Source organism: Bombina bombina, chromosome 11 (assembly GCF_027579735.1).
Source record: "Bombina bombina isolate aBomBom1 chromosome 11, aBomBom1.pri, whole genome shotgun sequence".
Classification (NCBI taxonomy): Eukaryota; Metazoa; Chordata; class Amphibia; order Anura; family Bombinatoridae; genus Bombina; species Bombina bombina.
In genome coordinates, this window is record NC_069509.1 from 75,448,145 (window position 1) to 75,462,102 (window position 13,958).

At 42.7% G+C, this 13,958-nt stretch overlaps 1 protein-coding gene across 1 annotated transcript in view; it reads right to left on the bottom strand.

Annotated features, from left to right (window-relative positions):
* LLGL1 (LLGL scribble cell polarity complex component 1) overlaps positions 1-13,958 on the bottom strand; it is a 243,677-nt gene that overhangs the window by 99,153 nt on the left and 130,566 nt on the right. The window contains exons 10-11 of the mRNA XM_053694694.1: positions 5,554-5,771; positions 5,306-5,373 (exon numbers count right to left, since the gene is read on the bottom strand). Coding sequence (XP_053550669.1) covers positions 5,306-5,373; positions 5,554-5,771 — 286 coding nt within the window. The remainder of the gene's footprint in view (positions 1-5,305; positions 5,374-5,553; positions 5,772-13,958) is intronic.

Genomic DNA, 13,958 nt, shown 5'->3' on the forward strand with positions numbered 1-13,958 from the left:
CTTTTGGCAGTGATCCATTCTTGTGGAATTGCTGTGGCACCCTACCTGGACAACATATTGGTTCAGGCGCGAGCTTTTCAACAAGCAAAATCTCACACAGAGATAATGTATTTTCTTCGTTCCCACGGATGGAATGTGAATCTGGAAAAAAGCTCCCTTGCCCCTGCTACAAGAGTACAGGAAAGGTCAGGAAAAACCAAATCATTTCCTCTTGCCTCTCTTCAGGCTACTGCTCATCCTTCAGTGGCTCAATGTATGGAGGTAATCTGTCTGATGGTGGCTTCCATGGACATCATTCCGTTTGCTCGATTCCATTTGAGAGCTCTCCAGTTGTGCATGCTCAGACAATGAAATGGTGACCATGCGGATCTATCTCAGAGAACAGAGTTAGATCAGTTGTCGAGGGACTCTCTCCCGTGGTGGATTTCTCAGGAACATCTGTCTCAGGGCACATGCTTTCGGAGACCTTCCTGGGTAATCGGGACCACGGACGCCAGCCTGCTGGGCAGCAGTCTGGAACTCGTTAAAAGTTCAGGGCCTTTGGACTCGGGAGGAGTCTGCTCTTCCCCATCAACATCTTGGAGTTGAGGGTGATTTTCAATGCTCTATTGGCTTGGCCTCAGTTGTCCTCAGCCCAGTTTATCAGGTTCCAGTCAGAAAACATAACCTATGTGGCTTACATCAATCAACAGGGATGAACTCAGAGTTCCTTAGCCATGAAGGGGGTTACTCGGATTCTTCAGTGGGCAGAGACCCACAATTGCTGAATATCTGCCATCCACATTCCAGGTGTAGACAACTGGGTAGCGGATTTTCTGAGCAGACAGACTTTTCATCCTGGGGAGTTAGAACTCTATCTGAACGCGTTTTCCAGCTTAGTCCTCAAATGGGGTGCCGGAGTTAGATCTGATGGCTGGAACAAAAAGGATGCAGGCACTACTCGGTGCAGATAAAAAAGCAAAAAAGGCTTTATTGTGCTTTTCCATGAAAATACAAAAAAGCAGACAATACAAAAAAACGAATACCTTCAGGTGCAAAAGCCTAAGATTAAGCTCCACTAGGGGACGCAAAACGCGTCAGGAAGTCTATCCCTCTTGTTAGTCTGTGTGTCTGCCTTGCACCTGAATGTATTCGTTTTTTGTATTGTCTGCTTTTTTTGTATTTTCATGGATAAGCACAATAAAGCCTTTTTATTTATTTATTTATTTTTTACCTACACCGAGTAGTGCCTGCATCCTTTTTGTTCCAGTTGTCTAATATCGGGCTGATCTCCCGTTGCTACGACACTCAGTTTTCTTTTGCCTCTGATTGGATTTCCTTTACTGGTTCCGGTTTGGTGCAGCTGCACGCCGTGGCTCCAACTTGTTAGATCTGATGGCGTCCGTCAGAACGCCAAGCTTCCAAAGTACGGTTTAAGGTCAAGAGATCTGCAGGCCGTTCTGATAGATGCTCTGGCCGTTCGTTGGGTTTTCAGGTTGGCATACCCGTTTCCTCCATTTGCTCTCCTTCCACGAGTCATTGCTCGTATCAAACAGGAGAGGGCGCCTGTGATTCTAATAGCCCCTGCGTGGCCTCGCAGGATCTGGTATGCAGACCTAGTGGAGATGTCATCTCTCCCACCGTGAAGACTGCCTCTGAGGAAGGACCTCCTGATTCAGGGTCCCTTCCTTCATCCAAATCTTGTTTCTCTGAAGCTGACTGCTTGGAGATTGAACGCCTTATTCTGTCTAAGCGTGGTTTTTCCGAGTCAGTCATTGAGACCATGATTCAGACTTGCAAGCCTGTTACTAGAAAGATTTACCATAAGATATGGCGTAAATATTTTTTTGGGTGTGAATCCAAGGGCTACTCTTGGAGTAGAATTAGAATTCCTAGAATTTTATTTTTTCTTCAGGAAGGCCTGGAGAAAGGATTGTCAGTCAGTAAGTACCCTGAAGGGTCAGATTTCTGCTTTATCCGTTTTACTACATAAACGTTTGGCAGATGTGCAATCTTTTTGTCAGGCCTTGGTCAAAATCAGGCCTGTCTAAATCTGTTGCTCCTCCTTGGAGCCTTAACCTTGTTCTTAAAGTTTTACAGCTGGCTCCGTTTGAGCCGTTGCATTCCATAGACATTAAGTTGTTATCTTGGAAGGTTTTGTTTCTTGTTGCTATCTCTTCTGCTCGAAGAGTCTCGGAACTTTCAGCTCTGCAGTGCGATTCCCCTTATCTTATATTTCATTACAATAAGGCGGATCTTCGTACTAAGTTAGAAACAACCTTAGGAAGGAAACCTAATAGAAATATCAATAAAGAAATTGTTGCTCCCGCTCTGTGTCCTAATCCTTCTTCCAAAGAACGTTAGTTACACAATTTGGATGTTGTACATGCTCTGAAAAATTCTACTTACAGGCGACTAAGGATTTTCGCCAGTCCTCTGCCCTCTTTGTCTGTTTCTCTGGGAAACGTAAGGGTGAGAAAGCTACTGCTACTACTCTTTATTTTTGGTTAGGAAGTATAATTCATTTGGCTTACGAGACTGCTGGACAGCAGCCTCCTGGGAGAATTACGTCTCATTCCACAAGAGCCGTTTCCTCTTCCTTGGCTTTCAAAAATGAAGCTTCTGTGGAACAAATTTGCAAGGCTGCAACTTGGTTCTCTCTACATACGTTTTCAAAATTTGCCTCGGCTTTTGAGAAGGGTTCTTCAAGCTGTGGTGCCTTCTGTTTAGGACTGCCTGTCTTGTCCCTACCTATTTATCCGTGTCCTCTAGCTTGGGTATTGGTTCCCAAAAGTAATTACTTAAGCCGTGGACTCACCATATCTTAGGAAAGAAAAACAATATTTTTGCTTACCCGATAAATTTATTTCTGGATATGGTGAGTCCACGGCCCCACCCTTTATTTTAAGACCGTTCTTTTGACTATAACCTCAGGCAACTCTACACCTTGTGTTACTCCTTTTTCTCCATTTCCCTTTGGTCGAATGACTGGGGGTTGTGGGTAAAGAGAGTGATACTTGGCAGTTTAACTGTGGTACTCTTTGGTTTGCCTCCTCCTGCTGGCCAGGAGTGATATTCACAACAGTAATTACTCAAGCCTTGGACTCCCCATATACGGAAAGAAAGAAATTTATCCGGTAGGTATACATTTTGTTTTTTTGGTGTCACAGAACCCCTATAAAAACAACCAATGCTGTGAGATATTTACCATCATTATGCGCATCACCTAGCAGCTAGATTGGCACAAGAGTCCCATTTCAAATGAGGTTTTACTATTTGGTACCAGAGGGGATATAAGAGGTGAATCAAGGCTCCCCCCCCTGTCTCCAAAATCTCTCCACTGTAGTGTGCTGCATGGTTATCTCCATGCCTAACCCTCGCCCTGCAGAAGGGAAGGCTCTCCTCTTTCAAATGAGTAGATGCATGTTCCTCTATTATATATTGGTGACAATATCTGGGTTTCATAAGAGATCCCTGTACATCGTCACCGATTATGATGAATGTGATGACATGCAACACCAAATGGAACTGCTTGGTAACCAGCAATCACGATGGTGCAAAGGAAACCTAAGGACCAGGCGATTTAAAGTGAAGGACACGTCCGACAATATCCTTGTCACTAAAGGGGGTAACTCAATTTAATTCTCCCATAAAAGGTTTATGGAAAATAAAACATTGCAATTTATATCAATTACTTTTCCCGGTTTTGATGTAACATATATTTAGAAAATTTGCACTTGTTCAGCACTCCACAGTAAGGCTGTAGGGCATACTATGTATGCTGCAGTTTGTGAGACCTAGCTACAGACTACACATGAATAGCACTCTAAACAGTTTGCTTTTGTACTTTCTTCCACGGTCCCTAGACAGGCCAAAAAGCAAAATCTAACAGATTTTCACAATGCTGCAAATTTCCTAAACCATCTACAGGTTAGAGAATTTTGGCCTCTCTAGGGTGCATGTGAAAAACACAATTGGCATTACGTAAACCTCAGCCTATATTTATGCATTATATAGGATGTTCTATCTAGACACTGTATGCAATAATACTATTCATTGTAAGGTATTGCCTCTCCCCTACACATCTGGAGCAGATCGGAGTCCCAGTCCCACACTTCCTTATCGGCTTGTTTTGCCAGGATCTCAATTTTTGCCATTTTTTTTAAATGCAGCTGCCAAAACAAAAACAAAAACCCAAGTAGGGCGCGGCTCATTACTCCATCTACAGATTGACATTACTCATCCATATTACTACAGGGATTTAAAACATAATTAAGGAATCTGGTCCAAAATAATACTATAAAACAGATTCACAAAGTAATTGAATACAATAAAAACCATTTCTTATTGCACCAGATGAATTTTTGTTTTATACACACACTTTTAATTCATTTATTTTTGTTAAAAAAGGGCTTTTTTCCAGTTCCATAAAAACAAGAATGCATATTTTTTGTGACAAAGGGCAGGATGTAGGATCTATACACAAATTAAACACATACGCATTATACTACTTGTGCTCAAATGTCTTTTTAAAAGATGAACCTATCATTTCAGTTATGTCCTTTTAAAATGTTTAAATATAATAAAATTATATTGTATATTTGTCTTTACAAATCTGTTTAGGAGTTGTTTTCTTTATAAACAATAAGATTATTAAATGTTGTGTAACTTCTGTTTCTGCGCAAACTGGTCAAATGTAAATCACCTTTAGAGTCAAACCCCCTAAAAAATAAAAAAAATGCACACACAAGTATAGTCATGTCCCATTTCATGTTCACTAAAAATACAAAAAAGCAGAAACTCCTGGTTTCATTTCTCTTACTAGAAATCGGAAAATGAAAAGGGGACAGTGAAGTCAAAATTCAAATGCTCGGTTTTGCATGGAAACATTTTTATAATACAGATGTACACACAAGAGTTCAATACAAGCATTTGCCTTTCCAATACTCATAGACAACAGATGCTACAGTACAGAGGTTACACTGATATATAAAGCCCGCCCACATACACAAACAACAGCTAAACAGCTGTAAATATATTTAAAAAAAAAAAAAAAAAAAAAAAAAAAAAAAGGGGGGGGGGGGAGATAACTGCACAAATACATTGTGATTTCGACAAGACGACCATTTTTAAAGCCTCAAGGCATCATTTAAAGGTGGTTATGAATTTTCTGACCAGTTTTGTAGGTTAGTGCTACTAGGGTGAATCAAGATACACGCATCTGGGTTAATAAAATGCAGAACGCTTCCCTTTATAGCATTAAGCATTGTAGGAAACCTGTTACAAGATTAGTATTAATGAAAAATACAGATGCCCACACACTTACCCTGTAAGGAGAAGTCCTCTTTGTGTTGGTTCCTCTGCTAAACTTACACCTCCATTTATTGGCCAACTCTGAATATTAAAAAAAATATATATATATATATAATTATTTATTTAAAATTTTGTTCCGCCTCGAAGATGTCAGGCTCTGACCAACGTTCATTTAGGATACATTGTATAATACATAAGCTGGGTTAGAAAGGCAGCGTGTTAACCTAACTAAAAATATAAGGAACATCTCATTTTTCTTACCATGGAAGACAGCTGAGGATTTTGCTGTTCTCCAGCACTGATTATTCTCTCCCAGAGCTTGAGTGTCACATTAGAGATATGATAAGAGCAGGTAATGGCAGATGAATGAAGGGGAGCTAAATACGGGGACGGGATGGTGGGCCAGCCAGGACTCTGAAGATCAATCACCACCAACTCCTCCTCCACTAAAACTATAAGTGCTGTTGGATTGTCAGACCCTGAAGAAAGGGACAAGAAACTCATTTTTGTAATTAAAGTTGATTATGAATGAATATATGTTACACAGACAATTGTATGCGCTTACTTTATAAACTTTAAAAAAAAAGTATTTGTTTCAGCGTACAGCAATGCGGCAAGCAGATACGCAAGCATTTATCAGTTTTGCTTAGATATTAGAGTTCAAAAACTTCAGTGACCCATGTTTTTGCTTCCTGCATCAGTTTTAGATGCATATCAATACCCAGAAGTCCCTGCTCCAGTGTAAACACAGTTTGCTATGGTTTTCTGTAGAGAGATCTGCAAGTGTGCTGTATGATGGTTTATTGCTTTTCATTTGACTAAAAAACAAAAAAAAAAAAAAAAAAAACCCTCATCTGTATAGGGTTGCCACCTCGGCCATGTTTTCCCAGCCACTTATGAGTTACACATGCTGCAGGGTAACCAGGGGGAACATGTATTGAGCCTCTGGACATCACATGAACAATGCTGATAAAAAGCACAATACATGTTCCTCCCTGCCCACCCTACAGCATGCATAACTCATAAGTGTCCAGTAAAACATGGCCGAGATCGCAACCCTACAAATGTATTCTAGAGCATTTGGTACTATGCTTATTTAAATAAATTGTGCCCCTCCCAAGAAGCCTGTTTATGTTGCAGGCAGTATGTTCCCAATATGGGCATAACCCACAAGCACACATTTGCCCAAGCGCACAGTGCTTGTTGTGTATACGGAGTGCTTGCTGCCAAGGCCAGTGACATTAACACACTGGCACTCTGTACATCAGTACATTTTAATTAATTTAGTTAGAGGGGTAGGGGTATAGAAAAGCCACTTACTCTTTAGATTTTAACAAAAGAAAACAGAATATATATAATAAAGCAAGTAGTACATTTTAGTATAGTAAAAAATGTTTGGAGCAGGGTACATGACAGAAGAATAGCTGGGTAATAATGAACACAGTCATTCGGATTATTATATGCTTCAACCTCCTCTTGAGTGTCAGGATGGAACAATTTGCCCTTTCACTTGCACCAACTACAGCCATAAAGGGGCGAACAGAGAAGACCAATTTCCACCGTCTCTTAATCATGAAATCCACCCACCGGCCCTCAAAAGTAATAAAACAGAATTTATGTTTACCTGATAAATTACTTTCTCCAACGGTGTGTCCGGTCCACGGCGTCATCCTTACTTGTGGGATATTCTCTTCCCCAACAGGAAATGGCAAAGAGCCCAGCAAAGCTGGTCACATGATCCCTCCTAGGCTCCGCCTACCCCAGTCATTCGACCGACGTTAAGGAGGAATATTTGCATAGGAGAAACCATATGGTACCGTGGTGACTGTAGTTAAAGAAAATAAATTATCAGACCTGATTAAAAAAACCAGGGCGGGCCGTGGACCGGACACACCGTTGGAGAAAGTAATTTATCAGGTAAACATAAATTCTGTTTTCTCCAACATAGGTGTGTCCGGTCCACGGCGTCATCCTTACTTGTGGGAACCAATACCAAAGCTTTAGGACAAGGATGAAGGGAGGGAGCAAATCAGGTCACCTAAATGGAAGGCACCACGGTTTGCAAAACCTTTCTCCCAAAAATAGCCTCAGAAGAAGCAAAAGTATCAAACTTGTAAAATTTGGTAAAAGTGTGCAGTGAAGACCAAGTCGCTGCCCTACATATCTGATCAACAGAAGCCTCGTTCTTGAAGGCCCATGTGGAAGCCACAGCCCTAGTGGAATGAGCTGTGATTCTTTCGGGAGGCTGCCGTCCGGCAGTCTCGTAAGCCAATCTGATGATGCTTTTAATCCAAAAAGAGAGAGAGGTAGAAGTTGCTTTTTGACCTCTCCTTTTACCGGAATAAACAACAAACAAGGAAGATGTTTGTCTAAAATCCTTTGTAGCATCTAAATAGAATTTTAGAGCGCGAACAACATCCAAATTGTGCAACAAACGTTCCTTCTTTGAAACTGGTTTCGGACACAGAGAAGGTACGATAATCTCCTGGTTAATGTTTTTGTTAGAAACAACTTTTGGAAGAAAACCAGGTTTAGTACGTAAAACCACCTTATCTGCATGGAACACCAGATAAGGAGGAGAACACTGCAGAGCAGATAATTCTGAAACTCTTCTAGCAGAAGAAATTGCAACTAAAAACAAAACTTTCCAAGATAATAACTTAATATCAACGGAATGTAAGGGTTCAAACGGAACCCCCTGAAGAACTGAAAGAACTAAATTGAGACTCCAAGGAGGAGTCAAAGGTTTGTAAACAGGCTTAATTCTAACCAGAGCCTGAACAAAGGCTTGAACATCTGGCACAGCTGCCAGCTTTTTGTGAAGTAACACAGACAAGGCAGAAATCTGTCCCTTCAGGGAACTTGCAGATAATCCTTTTTCCAATCCTTCTTGAAGGAAGGATAGAATCTTAGGAATCTTAACCTTGTCCCAAGGGAATCCTTTAGATTCACACCAACAGATATATTTTTTCCAAATTTTGTGGTAAATCTTTCTAGTTACAGGCTTTCTGGCCTGAACAAGAGTATCGATAACAGAATCTGAGAACCCTCGCTTCGATAAGATCAAGCGTTCAATCTCCAAGCAGTCAGCTGGAGTGAAACCAGGTTCGGATGTTCGAACGGACCCTGAACAAGAAGGTCTCGTCTCAAAGGTAGCTTCCAAGGTGGAGCCGATGACATATTCACCAGATCTGCATACCAAGTCCTGCGTGGCCACGCAGGAGCTATCAAGGTCACCGACGCCCTCTCCTGATTGATCCTGGCTACCAGCCTGGGGATGAGAGGAAACGGCGGGAACACATAAGCTAGTTTGAAGGTCCAAGGTGCTACTAGTGCATCCACTAGAGCCGCCTTGGGATCCCTGGATCTGGACCCGTAGCAAGGAACTTTGAAGTTCTGACGAGAGGCCATCAGATCCATGTCTGGAATGCCCCACAGCTGAGTGACTTGGGCAAAGATTTCCGGATGGAGTTCCCACTCCCCCGGATGCAATGTCTGACGACTCAGAAAATCCGCTTCCCAATTTTCCACTCCTGGGATGTGGATAGCAGACAGGTGGCAGGAGTGAGACTCCGCCCATAGAATGATTTTGGTCACTTCTTCCATCGCTAGGGAACTCCTTGTTCCCCCCTGATGGTTGATGTACGCAACAGTTGTCATGTTGTCTGATTGAAACCGTATGAACTTGGCCCTCGCTAGCTGAGGCCAAGCCTTGAGAGCATTGAATATCGCTCTCAGTTCCAGAATATTTATCGGTAGAAGAGATTCTTCCCGAGACCAAAGACCCTGAGCTTTCAGGGATCCCCAGACCGCGCCCCAGCCCATCAGACTGGCGTCGGTCGTGACAATGACCCACTCTGGTCTGCGGAATGTCATCCCTTGTGACAGGTTGTCCAGGGACAGCCACCAACGGAGTGAGTCTCTGGTCCTCTGATTTACTTGTATCTTCGGAGACAAGTCTGTATAATCCCCATTCCACTGACTGAGCATGCACAGTTGTAATGGTCTTAGATGAATGCGCGCAAAAGGAACTATGTCCATTGCCGCTACCATCAACCCGATCACTTCCATGCACTGAGCTATGGAAGGAAGAGGAACGGAATGAAGTATCCGACAAGAGTCTAGAAGTTTTGTCTTTCTGGCCTCTGTCAGAAATATCCTCATTTCTAAGGAGTCTATTATTGTTCCCAAGAAGGGAACCCTTGTTGACGGAGATAGAGAACTCTTTTCCTTTATTGCGAAAAAACATGAAGGAATTGTTCAAAATTCACCAAATTTTCACCACAGTGTCTTAAAGCCTTAAAAGTATTGCACACCAAATTTGGAAGCTTTAACCCTTAAAATAACGGAACCGGAGCCGTTTTGAACTTTAACCCCTTTACAGTCCCTGGTATCTGCTTTGCTGAGACCCAACCAAGCCCAAAGGGGAATACGATACCAAATGACGCCTTCAGAAAGTCTTTTCTAAGTATCAGAGCTCCTCTCACATGCGACTGCATGCCATGCCTCTCAAAAACAAGTGCGCAACACCGGCGCGAAAATGAGGCTCTGCCTATGCTTTGGGAAAGCCCCTAAAGAATAAGGTGTCTAAAACAGTGCCTGCCGATATTATTATATCAAAATACCCAAATAAAATGATTCCTCAAGGCTAAATATGTGTTAATAATGAATCGATTTAGCCCAGAAAAAGTCTACAGTCTTAATAAGCCCTTGTGAAGCCCTTATTTACGATCGTAATAAACATGGCTTACCGGATCCCATAGGGAAAATGACAGCTTCCAGCATTACATCGTCTTGTTAGAATGTGTCATACCTCAAGCAGCAAGAGACTGCTCACTGTTCCCCCAACTGAAGTTAATTGCTCTCAACAGTCCTGTGTGGAACAGCCATGGATTTTAGTGACTGTTGCTAAAATCATTTTCCTCATACAAACAGAAATCTTCATCTCTTTTCTGTTTCTGAGTAAATAGTACATACCAGCACTATTTCAAAATAACAAACTCTTGATTGAATAATAAAAACTACAGTTAAACACTAAAAAACTCTAAGCCATCTCCGTGGAGATGTTGCCTGTACAACGGCAAAGAGAATGACTGGGGTAGGCGGAGCCTAGGAGGGATCATGTGACCAGCTTTGCTGGGCTCTTTGCCATTTCCTGTTGGGGAAGAGAATATCCCACAAGTAAGGATGACGCCGTGGACCGGACACACCTATGTTGGAGAAATAAGCCTTATGTACGATTAAGAGAAAATGTTGGACACCAATGGAATATTCTATGAATACAGATTATTTTTTTATCTGGACATATTTCCCTTGAAAACTCTTATTCTTAAAGGGCCATTATAGCAGTATTAAAAAAAACATAATTTATGCTTACCTGATAAATTCCTTTCTTCTGTAGTGTGATCAGTCCACGGGTCATCATTACTTGTGGGATATTAACTGCTCCCCTACAGGAAGTGCAAGAGGATTCACCCAGCAGAGTTGCTATATAGCTCCTCCCCTCTACGTCACCTCCAGTCATTCGACCAAGGACCAACGAGAAAGGAGAAGCCAAGGGTGTAGTGGTGACTGAAGTATAATTTAAAAAATATTTACCTGCCTTAAAAAACAGGGCGGGCCGTGGACTGATCACACTACAGAAGAAAGGAATTTATCAGGTAAGCATAAATTATGTTTTCTTCTGTTAAGTGTGATCAGTCCACGGGTCATCATTACTTGTGGGATACCAATACCAAAGCAAAAGTACACGGATGACGGGAGGGATAGGCAGGCTCTTTATACAGAAGGAACCACTGCCTGAAGAACCTTTCTCCCAAAAATAGCCTCCGAGGAAGCAAAAGTGTCAAATTTGTAAAATTTGGAAAAAGTATGAAGCGAAGACCAAGTTGCAGCCTTGCAAATCTGTTCAACAGAGGCCTCATTCTTAAAGGCCCAAGTGGAAGCCACAGCTCTAGTGGAATGAGCTGTAATTCTTTCAGGAGGCTGCTGTCCAGCAGTCTCATAAGCTAAACGAATTATGCTACGAAGCCAAAAAGAGAGAGAGGTAGCAGAAGCTTTTTGACCTCTCCTCTGACCAGAGTAAACGACAAACAGGGAAGACGTTTGTCGAAAATCTTTAGTTGCCTGTAAATAAAATTTAAGGGCACGAACTACATCCAGATTGTGCAAAAGACGTTCTTTCCTCGAAGAAGGATTTGGGCACAGGGATGGAACAACAATCTCCTGATTGATATTCCTGTTAGTGACTACCTTAGGTAAGAACCCAGGCTTAGTACGCAGAACTACCTTATCCGAGTGAAAAATCAAATAAGGAGAATCACAATGTAAGGCTGATAACTCAGAGACTCTTCGAGCCGAGGAAATAGCCATTAAAAATAGAACTTTCCAAGATAACAACTTTATATCAATGGAATGAAGGGGTTCAAACGGAACACCCTGTAAAACGTTAAGAACAAGGTTTAAACTCCATGGTGGAGCCACAGCTTTAAACACAGGTTTAATCCTGGCCAAAGCCTGACAAAAAGCCTGAACGTCTGGAACTTCTGACAGACGCTTGTGTAACAGAATGGACAGAGCTGAGATCTGTCCCTTTAAGGAACTAGCGGATAACCCCTTTTCTAAACCTTCTTGTAGAAAAGACAATATCCTAGGAATCCTAACCTTACTCCAAGAGTAACCTTTGGATTCGCACCAATATAGGTATTTACGCCATATTTTATGGTAAATCTTTCTGGTAACAGGCTTCCTAGCCTGTATTAAGGTATCAATAACTGACTCAGAAAAACCACGCTTTGATAAGATCAAGCGTTCAATTTCCAAGCAGTCAGCTTCAGAGAAGTTAGATTTTGATGTTTGAAAGGACCCTGAATCAGAAGGTCCTGTTTCAGAGGTAACGACCAAGGTGGACAGAATGACATGTCCACCAGATCTGTATACCAAGTCCTGCGTGGCCATGCAGGCACTATTAGAATCACTGATGCTTTCTCCTGTTTGATTCTGGCAATCAATCGAGGAAGCGTCGGGAAAGGTGGAAACACATAAGCCATCCTGAAGGTCCATGGTGCTGTCAAGGCATCTATCAGGACCGCTCCCGGATCCCTGGATCTGGACCCGTAGCGCGGAAGCTTGGCGTTCTGTCGAGACGCCATGAGATCTATCTCTGGTTTGCCCCAACGTCGAAGTATTTGGGCAAAGACCTCTGGATGAAGTTCCCACTCCCCCGGATGAAAAGTCTGACGACTTAAGAAATCCGCCTCCCAGTTCTCCACTCCCGGGATGTGGATTGCAGACAGGTGGCAAGAGTGAGACTCTGCCCAGCGAATTATCTTCGATACTTCCATCATTGCTAGGGAGCTTCTTGTCCCTCCCTGATGGTTGATATAAGCTACAGTCGTGATGTTGTCCGACTGGAACCTGATGAACCCCCGAGTTGCTAACTGGGGCCAAGCCAGAAGAGCATTGAGGACTGCTCTCAATTCCAGAATGTTTATTGGAAGAAGACTCTCCTCCTGATTCCATAGTCCCTGAGCCTTCAGAGAATTCCAGACAGCGCCCCAACCTAGTAGGCTGGCGTCTGTTGTTACAATTGACCAGTCTGGCCTGCTGAATGGCATTCCCCTGGACAGATGTGGCCGATAAAGCCACCATAGAAGAGAATTTCTGGTCTCTTGAATGGAATGAAGGACACGGCATGCATTTAGAAGTACGGAGTTACTGAAATTCCTCGCGGTCTTAGTACCGCCAGAAGAGTGCCCAGAACCTTTGTGAAGATTCTTGGAGCCGTAGCCAGTCCGAATGGAAGAGCTACAAACTGGTAATGCCTGTCTAAAAAGGCAAACCTTAGATACCGGTAATGACTTCTGTGAATCGGTATGTGAAGGTAAGCATCCTTTAAATCCACTGTGGTCAAGTACTGACCCTCTTGGATCATGGTCAAAATTGTTCGAATAGTTTCCATCTTGAACGATGGAAATCTTAGGAATTTGTTTAGGATCTTTAAATCCAAGATTGGCCTGAAGGTTCCCTCTTTTTTGGGAACTACAAACAGATTTGAGTAAAACCCTTGTCCTTGTTCCAACCGCGGAACTGGATGGATCACTCCCATTAATAAAAGATCTTGTACGCAGCGTAGAAACGCTTCCTTCTTTGTTAGGTTTGTTGACAACCTTGACAGATGAAATCTCCCTCTTGGGGGAGAGGATTTGAAGTGCAGAAGGTATCCCTGAGATATGATCTCTAACGCCCAGGGATCCTGAACATCTCTTGCCCAAGTCTGGGCGAAGAGGGAAAGTCTGCCCCCCACTAGATCCGGTCCCGGATCGGGGGCCCTCAATTCATGCTGTCTTAGGGGCAGCAGCAGGTTTTCTGGCCTGTTTGCCCCTGTTCCAGGACTGGTTAGGTTTCCAGCCTTGTCTGTAGCGAGCAACAGCTCCTTCCTGTTTTGGTGCAGAGGAAGTTGATGCTGCTCCTGCTTTGAAATTACGAAAGGAATGAAAATTGGACTGTCTAGCCTTGGCTTTGGCCTTGTCCTGAGGCAGGGCATGACCTTTACCTCCTGTAATGTCATCAATAATCTCTTTCAAGCCGGGCCCGAATAAGGTCTGCCCTTTGAAAGGAATATTAAGCAATTTAGATTTAGACATAACATCAGCTGACCAGGATTT